General features: G+C 35.3%; 1 protein-coding gene across 1 annotated transcript; it reads left to right on the top strand.

The window, feature by feature from the left end:
• The first annotated feature begins 7229 nt into the window (after positions 1-7229).
• On the top strand, positions 7230-9642 carry LOC132551446 (uncharacterized). The gene is made up of 2 exons (XM_060215585.1): positions 7230-7695; positions 9587-9642. The coding sequence occupies exons 1-2, from the start codon at positions 7230-7232 to the stop codon at positions 9640-9642; spliced, it is 522 nt and encodes a 173-aa protein (XP_060071568.1).
• Positions 9643-9655: the final 13 nt, after the last annotated feature.

Here is a 9655-nt window from a genome sequence, read left to right as displayed (position 1 = left end):
TCTATTCTTTGTTTTTGTTTTTTTGTTTTTTTAATTTTAATTTCTACATTATTTTCATTTGTTACAGGATACTGATCATTAGGAAACGTTCCACGTCAGATTTATATTAACTTCAAAAACTACCGCGAGTTATCTACCCTTGACTGTGTGTACACAAAAAGTGATTTCACATACAAATACCCTCACCCTTGGATCAAAGTGTTCTAGGATGACCTTTAACTTTTAACCTTTAGTCATGTCCACAAAAAGTTTAACCCAATGTAGACTTTGGTAGCATGATGCTATGGTTACCATGGATATACCCCTTCCTTCCACCCCATCCCCCAGTTACTTAAGTGTGTGTATGGGATGTGGGAGTGTTGTGTTGACTTTTAAACAACTCCTTTTTGTGAATAAAAAAGCCTAGAATCTTGATATTTGGCTGGATCTGTTCCTGGAACAATAACCGACAAAGATGAAAATAAATGACCTTGACCCATATTCATGGTAACAGGGGTCAATTCGGTCAAACTTTCAAACAATTCCTGGTTAACCAAAAGGCTTACATACATCATATTTGATTGGAAATTTCCTAGGATGACGTCATAATCACAGTTTGCGAAAAGAAAAATCCAATGACCTATATTCGAGGTCACAGGGGTCAGACTTCTTATGAACCATTGAGAGCCCCTTGTGATATATGTTTGACTTGTGTTCTTATTTCTATTTAAACGTCATAACATAAGAATATCTTTTGAACAAAGACTCCATATAATAGTTTATTCATAATGAAGGTCTTATACATAAAATTTTGTAAACATGTACATAATGCTGTTTCAGCTATTTTTCTGGGCTTTTATTTAAATTTTCACTTGTGTGTGATATGACTATCTATCTTAGCTGGAATAAAACTAATTTACAGAGATGATGTGAAGTACTTATATCCCCCCCGGATCGAAAGATCGGGGACATATTGTTTTTGTGTTGTCTATTTGTCTGTTGTCAACTTTAACCTTGCCCATTACTATTGCACCGTAAGAGGTAGGGTTTTCATATTTAAAATGTGAGTTCCCTGTGACAAGACCTAACCAGTGGTACTAAACATTTTCACCGTGTGACCTTGACCGTGATCTTTGACCTAAATTTGAAAAAAAAAGATTGGTCATATTGCATCATAAGAAGTATGGCTTTCATATCTGGCAGGTGGTATCATTCTTTTTTACCATGTGACATTGATCCTGACCTTCGGCCTATATTTGAAAGTACAAACAAAAAAAATTACCTCAATGAAGACACAAATATTTCACAAAGTGTGCATATAATTAGCACATGGCTAACACTGTACAGTTTTAATGTCTTACTTCAGCATTCTTTTCAACCGGAAGCATTAAGTTTCATAAACACATCTTGTGTCTTTATACATGTATTTTGATATCGTGATTTTTTTTAATCTGGAGCGAATATTTCAATTTTTAATATGTTACATCCACGAAATGACCATATCAATACTCTGGATTATCCTTATTACAGGGTGTATTTATTTGTACGGTGTCATTAAAAGCAAGAGAAGATAATACTGGCGAAGAAATTTACTTTTCTTTGTAGAATTATATTTGCTGAAACGTAAATTTTCCGGATTTTCTTTCTCAGTATATTCTAGGCATTCCTTTCCTTTGCTATATGAAAACATTTACATTTTTATACTTGTATTCTGAAAAAATACCCTTGATACTAGCAGCTATAATTGTAAGTGCGTAACAAGGAAATACAAATTCTCGGCAATGTTCCAAGCGGTTGATCTCACACTGGACAATTGATATTTATCTATCTTACGGATTTTACGTCCACTATTACGGCCTTTCGACATTTCAGCGAACGAGTAAATTGATATCCGCCAGCAAAGATAAACTTATGAAGGTCTTTTTTCAAGTATGTTGTGTTAAGCCCACAATATTTTTAACTGATGTCTAACATAACGGATTACATTAATTTATAAAAGTGAGAAAAAAACATTTAAAATTATAGTGAATTCCTTAAAATCAGCTTTATAACATGGGATGCTGTTTCCGGCACATTTCACAGCAGTTTCACTTTTCTATGAAAATGCGTGGTAATTGTCAATATAGGTATAAGCTGTTCATTGAACCTACCTGTAGTTCTAAATGTATTTTTGTGTAAGATAAACAAAATTTATTAATCAATTTTTTGATACCTGCCTGTGTTAGTTATCGGACTATCATTGAGAGGATACTATAAGGGCGATACTGGGCCTACCACTGTTTACTGTTCTTGCTGTTTACAGATCAATAGATGTAGTGAATACAGATGAAAATGTTGTATTGTATACAAATCGAAATCTTGTCAATTATAAAGATCATGATGAAAAGTAACAAGTCAAAGGTTGTGAAAATGGAGAAAAAGCATGTTACAAAGCCGATACTAGCTGCTCAGCTTTCTGTTTATTAAATATATATCTTTAAAGATTGACACAAAACAGACATATGTGTCATCACAGCCTCGAATGATTAATACATCATGAAAATATCAGAAAAAAACTAAATTATTTTTTTGTTTGTACAAATCAAGGCCATTCCCCTAGGTCAGACTTGTTTGGGCTTAATTACCCCTTGTCTCTACTTCCTTGTCAAACTCAACGACTGTCACACCCAGCTTTCTTTTGAAGGTTATGTAAAACAAATGATCACGTGACTGTATTTAAATAACCAATGGATATTGTGCGTACGCTTGCACGTAACAAGCACGTGTGAGTGAATTAAGGTCAAACTAGGTATTTGAAACATCAGGTTAAGCAATACATATCATGTAATGGAGATAAAGGGGAGGGAGGGTTTAGAATAATACATGGACACTAATTGTGTTTTAACTTAATCTAGAGAGTGATGGTAATTGAAACTTAGAAAACAAAAGTCGATACGGTGAAATATCAATATTACAGTAAAGACGATAAAATCAATGAACACCACAAAACATCAAGACTGATATCATGAACATCGGTGATTTTCTCTGGACTCTACAAAAAGACACACATATGTATATTTGTGGTCTGAAATTTATGATTAATATTTCGTTAGCTCTTGAATTCGTCGATGAACTGTGACGTGTTCACGAAATCTGAATGGAATAAAATTTATATTAGTTTTAACTTTATACTATTTCGTGGAGATAGGAATTCGAATTTGAAACAAAGAGACAAATTGTTTTCCGTTTACCATTTTACCTTATTACCGATTTTGCAATAAAAGTTACCCTTGCGCTTCACTTATCTATATTCCTATATATTTTGTTTTATGTATTTTTATATCTATGTGACGTTGTTGAATTGATATGTTGGACTTAATCTATCAAATGTCACTATTGTCTTGGTATATATAGATTGTAAAACATTTTACACAGAGACTCTAGAAATTCCGAATATCATTAAAGTAGTACAAGCGTAGAAACATATCCGTTATTACGATCTCATTTCAAAACAGTTATACATATCCGATACTCTTTGATATGAATCATGGTGTCCTAGTTTTTTTGTAACTAACTGGGACAGTTTAACACCAAACTTTGCAAGGAGTATAATAACAGAATTATTCTGCTCTTCTACCGACTTTCTTTTATCGGTCTTGAGTCGATATTCGGATTATATGATAAACATGACGATTTTATTTTCCCTGGTACGAATTTTCCAATTCTGAATAGCAACAACACTGCATCTCGAAAATATGGGATGTTTTATGTTCTGTTTCTCTGTTCAGTTATAAAGAGCGTTTTGATATTTTAGGAATTTCAAGTAGTGTCACTTATTCATTAGAAAAGATTTTCTTTTATGCAATGTTTATTATCAATGTTTACAGAAGAATACTGACGTCATGTATGTAAGTATGTATAATATGTAAGTTACACATGTGTATTGTCAGGATGTTCTAAGTCACGTTGAACTCTCGTTGTTTATCATGTAATTTTTGTTTTTATTTTCCGTTTCTATTGCAATATGACAACCAATCAATGCTGTGACCTTTTTGAAAATAACGTGTTTTTGCGTGTATTTTACATTTCCGGCCATGTTAAGAATGGTTGTTTTCGTTGATAGACAAGCGTCTGGTACCTGACACTATATTAATTTAATTGTGACAAATTAATTTTTTATGTTTACTGTGATGTTGTTTCTGTCAAATGTTAAGGTAGCAATGTTTTTGTTTACATTAAATGATTTACCACACATGAATGTTACCTGTCAACAAGTAAAACTGACGCGAAACAAACGAACACATATCCTATATATACCTGACTGTGTCACAGAATGACCCTATATATCACTCATTTCAAACGAGACTTGGTAACAGAGCATTGTGCAGCACTTCTCAAATCAAGGTAAGTACTTTAAAATATATTTCTTCATTGGAGATTTTTTTTTCTAAAAACATTTTCGAACATTACAAATTGGTGTGTATATATATATATTTAACTGGCCAGATTTGAATGTGTACACTTCGTTAAGTTGGTAGACACACATTTAAATCATAAATGTTTTCATATTAAATATCACAGGATTTAGAATATGAGTTTATTTTTCTTATAACGATACCTATGTTTCCATGTTTGATACAATCTTATGTTTAATTCTAATGTCAACAACCGATAGCGATACTCTGAAAATGATGATAGCATGTCACAAATAGAGGAATGAAGTAAATCGAAATTATAATTAGAAAGTGGTACTATTACAATATTCTGACATCCATCTACAGTAGGTGTTGTGTCACTTAGACAATCTGTTCTGATTTGCCATGGGTGCCCGATCAAGACAATGTCTACCCTTGGTCCCTTGACTTTGGTAGGCACATTCAAACATCGATCCCTTGACGTTTGCAGCCACATCCAGACATCAGAAAGAGAATATTATCTGTTGACCTTTGTCCCTTGGCCCTGGTAGCTACACCCAAACATCGATCCCTTGATGTTTGCAGCCACATCCAGACATCAGAACGAGAATATTATCTGTTGACCTTTGTTCCTTGGCCCTGGTAGCTACACACAAACATCGATCCCTTGACGTTTGCTGCCACATCCAGACATCAGAAAGAGAATATTATCTGTTGACCTTTGTCCCTTGCCTTTGGTAGGCACATTCAAAGATCGATCCCTTGACGTTTGCAGCCACATCCAGACATCAGAACGAGAATAGTATCTGTTGACCTTTGTCCCTTGGCCCTGGTAGCTACACCCAAACATCGATCCCTTGACGTTTGCAGCCACATCCAGACATCAGAACGAGAATATTATCTGCTGACCTTTGTCCTTTGACCCTGGTAGCTACACCCAAACATCGATCCCTTGACCCTGGCTGCCACATCCTGACATTAGAACGAGAACAATACAGTGTATTTATTGTATGCTTCGCTCTCAGTGAATATTACTTTACTCGGGTTGATAAACCCTTGTATTAATCTCATATAGAGTCAATAATTGTATAATGTTGACCCTGGGTCATAACATATATGTTTTGATTTAACATCTAAAAAGGCAATTATTCGCTAATTTGTCCAAATGATTGATCACCAATGACCAATTTTGTACCTCATTAGCTGGCTTCATAAACGAGTATTTGATCAAATGCTTTAGCAAATACAGTTAGACCCCATTCTCAACTGAAAGAACGCCTTTGTTCTATCGTTATGAGAAGACAAGTGAAAGGCGATACAAATATTTAGTGATGAAATTTACTGAAGCGTGTTTCGTGAAAAATACGCCCCAATCAAAGAAGAAATATACGGCGGGCAATATAATTAACATGCTCAAATTTCTGATAGACAACGTCTTCGTCGAGCTTGGTGGTAAGATCTTCCAAAACACTATTTGCAATATATGGGAACTAGTTGAGCTTCTCTGTTGGATGACTTGTTTTTGTACGAGTTTGAGTTTACTGAAGAACTTATCAAAACAGGTTACAAAGATCTTGCGAAGTCCACAAATTTCACTATTTTACGTATTAATGACTTGTCTTTCAATAACAAGAGATTCATGGACCATGTCTGTCATACATACCCATCAGGATTGGAAATCAAGAACACGATAGACTCTTCTAAATCAGTTGTTTTTCCCATAACGAAACCAACAGGTACAGCTTTCCACTAAGCAGTATGAAACGTGGTAATTCAAATTTCCCTATTGTGAATTTTTTAACGTGCCTGCATCCCTGGAATATATAGTTGCCATGTCGCAGTTTATTCGATATTCTAAGGCCTGTTCAAGATATCATGACACCTGACAAACACAACGCTGGGTTACTAAAGATGAAGATATGTGAAGATTATGGGAACGTTTTACGGTTGTAACAAGGATCTCACTAGAATATATTCCATTTTCTTATGCAATATAAAGCTGTAATTGTTTAGTGCTCGTGGCCGGTGGTTCCATTGTTGTTTAACCTGTTCTTATTTTGGAACGTGTCATTGCTTACTTGGCGGGTGTCGTCGTTGAAGCATCAGACGCTTACCCTTCTATAACAACAGAGGCAATTTTCATGCTCCATCATTAAGTCTGTGCTCAACCCAACTTTTACTTTACACTTGAAGGTCTTCCGGAATTCCTTCAAGTTTTGTAAATAGTATTTATTTATATGTCACATTTATTTCCAAAAGCCTGTGAGCCTGAGGACAAGTGTGTATTCGAGGGTAAGCACGGTTTAATGAAGACGGACCTATCCTACTTGTTCTTATTCAGAAGTCTTCGTGCAAATCTTTCCTTCGCTCTAATTTTGACCTAGTTTCATAAAATTTTATTTTGATCTAAGATTCGCTTGACATGGTGGTATTTTCTTTGTTGCTTTTGTTTAAGAATGGTCTCGGATATATTTCATGCCGTTACAGATTCTAGCGTTTTACAAAAAGCATGAAAATGACATTCTTGCATATTCTGACTTGTAATTTTTCCCGTTTCCCTGCAAAGCTATACCATTTATATAAGCTGTAAACACCAAAGCAATATCATGGCATGCTCCAATGATTGAATTTACCTTTTCTTAAACCTCTTATGTAAATTCTCATTTTAAATCAAGAAAATAAGGTTATTATTTACCGGCCACATACTCCTTTGGATAGTGCAGCCAGTGAGAAACAGAATTCTATACTGGTGTTGACGGACTTATTCCTATTTTCTTGAATAATAAATAGTAAAATGCTTTATACACGTTTTGTAAATGTATCTATAACATCTAGCTTCCCATCTTTTTTTTAAAGATGAAGATCATCGCCATTTTGCTCAGCTGCCTGGTCGGAGCTGCTGTATGCACCTTTCCCATGTATGGAACGGGCGGAATGAGCGGCATGGGCGGCATGAGCGGCTGGGGTGGAATGAGCGGCATGAGCATGCCATCAGGCGGATCGTACTACTACAGATCATACAGAAGTAGCGGCTCTGGATCTCCCTGGGGAATGAGTGGAATTGGCGGAATGGGAGGAATGGGCGGAATGGGTGGCATGAGCGGTTGGGGCGGAATGAGTGGAATGGGCGGAATGGGTGGCATGAGTGGTTGGGGAGGAATGGGCGGAATGGGTGGCATGAGTGGTTGGGGAGGAATGGGCGGAATGGGTGGCATGAGCGGTTGGGGAGGAATGGGTGGAATGGGCGGAATGAGTGGTATGGGCGGTTGGGGAGGAATGAATGGGATGAGTGGCTGGGGCGGCACTGGAGGCATGGGCGGAGGTAAGAATAAAATGTTTCATGATTTTCTATGATATCATTACATAACAGATATAGCTGTAAATGCTGTCGCCCTCCATCTGTGCCATTTTATAAAGATTTTGTCCTTCACTACTGATAAGATAATGTAGTACCTAGAATATATGAAATATAAGTCTAGTGAATTTGGTGTCGTAGACCTTGAGTTCGAGCCCCGGACATGGGATAACTCAAAAAATGTTCGTCATTGGTGCTATATGTATGTGATTCTAGTTTTTAATTACTATTTGTAACTTTTACCCCAGTTTGATAAGTAAATTAAATATATGTTTATATGTAAGACTTGTTTATGTTTTTCTATAAAGCTTGCTCAACATAGCTTTCCCCCTTTTCCAGGATACCACGGATCGTCTTACCGAAAGATGGGCGGCTACTAAAATACCAAGTGATGGCCCGTTTGGAGAACACGACCTCGCTATCTTACCATTTACAAAATGTAGAAATTGTAATTTGTAATAGGCAATTAAATGGCATAGAAAATTATGCCTTGTTGATTTATTTTTGATATCCCGGTGTTGTGAGTAGAGAAATATATACGGTGTCTATATGATATTTGGAACATCTAACCAGACGTCTCCTTCGCTTCCAAATTTAGGCCCTTAGTATCACCAACGAATCCTGGAAGGACGAAACAGCTGTATGAAACAGCTTATTCATCATCTCACTCTGCCCTATTTAATTCTAAATCTGTATTGAGACTTGCTATTAGCTGGGGTTTCTTTTGTATAATCTAATAGAATAGCTAGATATGAATTGTTCTGCATCAAACAGTTATTTAGTCCTTTTAGGACTCGTTCTTGATGTCAATAATTTTAAGCGTTGGAACCAAGAAGGTGACAGCAAAAATAAAAATGGTTGAAAGAGATATCGAAAATCAGACGGGAAGATGCAGTAAAATTAAATATAGTTCATGATTCAATGAGGAAATATACAATACTTGTTGTTGATCTTTTAAAATCGATTGTATAAAGTGTAAAATTATCCCTTGCCAATTATTTATCAACGGACCAAGAATATAGGATAGAAAATTAATAATTGAAATGTACTGGGAAGTATAAATCAACCGGCTGTTCATACAGACTTGTGCTCGCTCAGGTTGGAAAACTTGTGGCTGTTCTGATATATCTAAGAGCTCATTCTCATGACCTTTAAACTATTGTTTGCATTAAAATATCTCTCCTGTGGTCAGTTTCTTCGGGCGAAATTGGTGGAAATAGCGCATAGGGAAATCCTTAGCTGACATGTCACTGGTTCATATATTTTATAGGATAAATACACAAGTGTGTATGCTGTTCACTTGACTTTTGCAATTTTATTACTTGATTGGATTTATTTCTTAATTTATACAAATATCTAATTCTGTTCGGCTTATAACATCGCAAACCTGTTATGACGAAATCATGGCCGCGCGAACGTTTGTAAATCGATCTAGTTAGAACTAAAAACATCTGCAAATGAAATACTGTATGTTTGAACATAAGTAGATCATTTTGTATAGTTTTCTTAAAAAAGCATCACATGAAATCTGAACTTGTGCGATATACCTTTTTTTATAGTTTTATGTGAATCATTTATACCGTCTTTAAACAATAACTTTGAAGTTAATTCATTTTTCTTTTCACGGAGACAAGTATTCATAAAAAGAAGGAAACAAAAGAGAGATGTTAAAATCAAGACAAGAAGGTGTTGAACCTTCCTATCTAAATAACGTTTACAACAACAACACTAATAAACAATCAAATCAATGGATTCTTTTATTTAATTTGCATGATACATAGAATTAAAATACATCTTTATTGGTTTTTTTTTCTTGATTTGAGAATTCAATCATAACATATGTATTGATCGATTTTAGAATATTACATCTCTTCCGAGTCATCTGGCGGTACAAAATATCGCCTAAAACAGTAGGTTGACAGGATGA

The sequence above is a fragment of the Ylistrum balloti genome, unplaced genomic scaffold (genome assembly GCF_031769215.1).
Source record: "Ylistrum balloti isolate Yb309-2 unplaced genomic scaffold, AGI_CSIRO_Ybal_v1 Utg370198, whole genome shotgun sequence".
Classification (NCBI taxonomy): Eukaryota; Metazoa; Mollusca; class Bivalvia; order Pectinida; family Pectinidae; genus Ylistrum; species Ylistrum balloti.
Note: the sequence above shows the minus strand (reverse complement) of the source record. Positions and strands in the feature narration are given on the sequence as shown.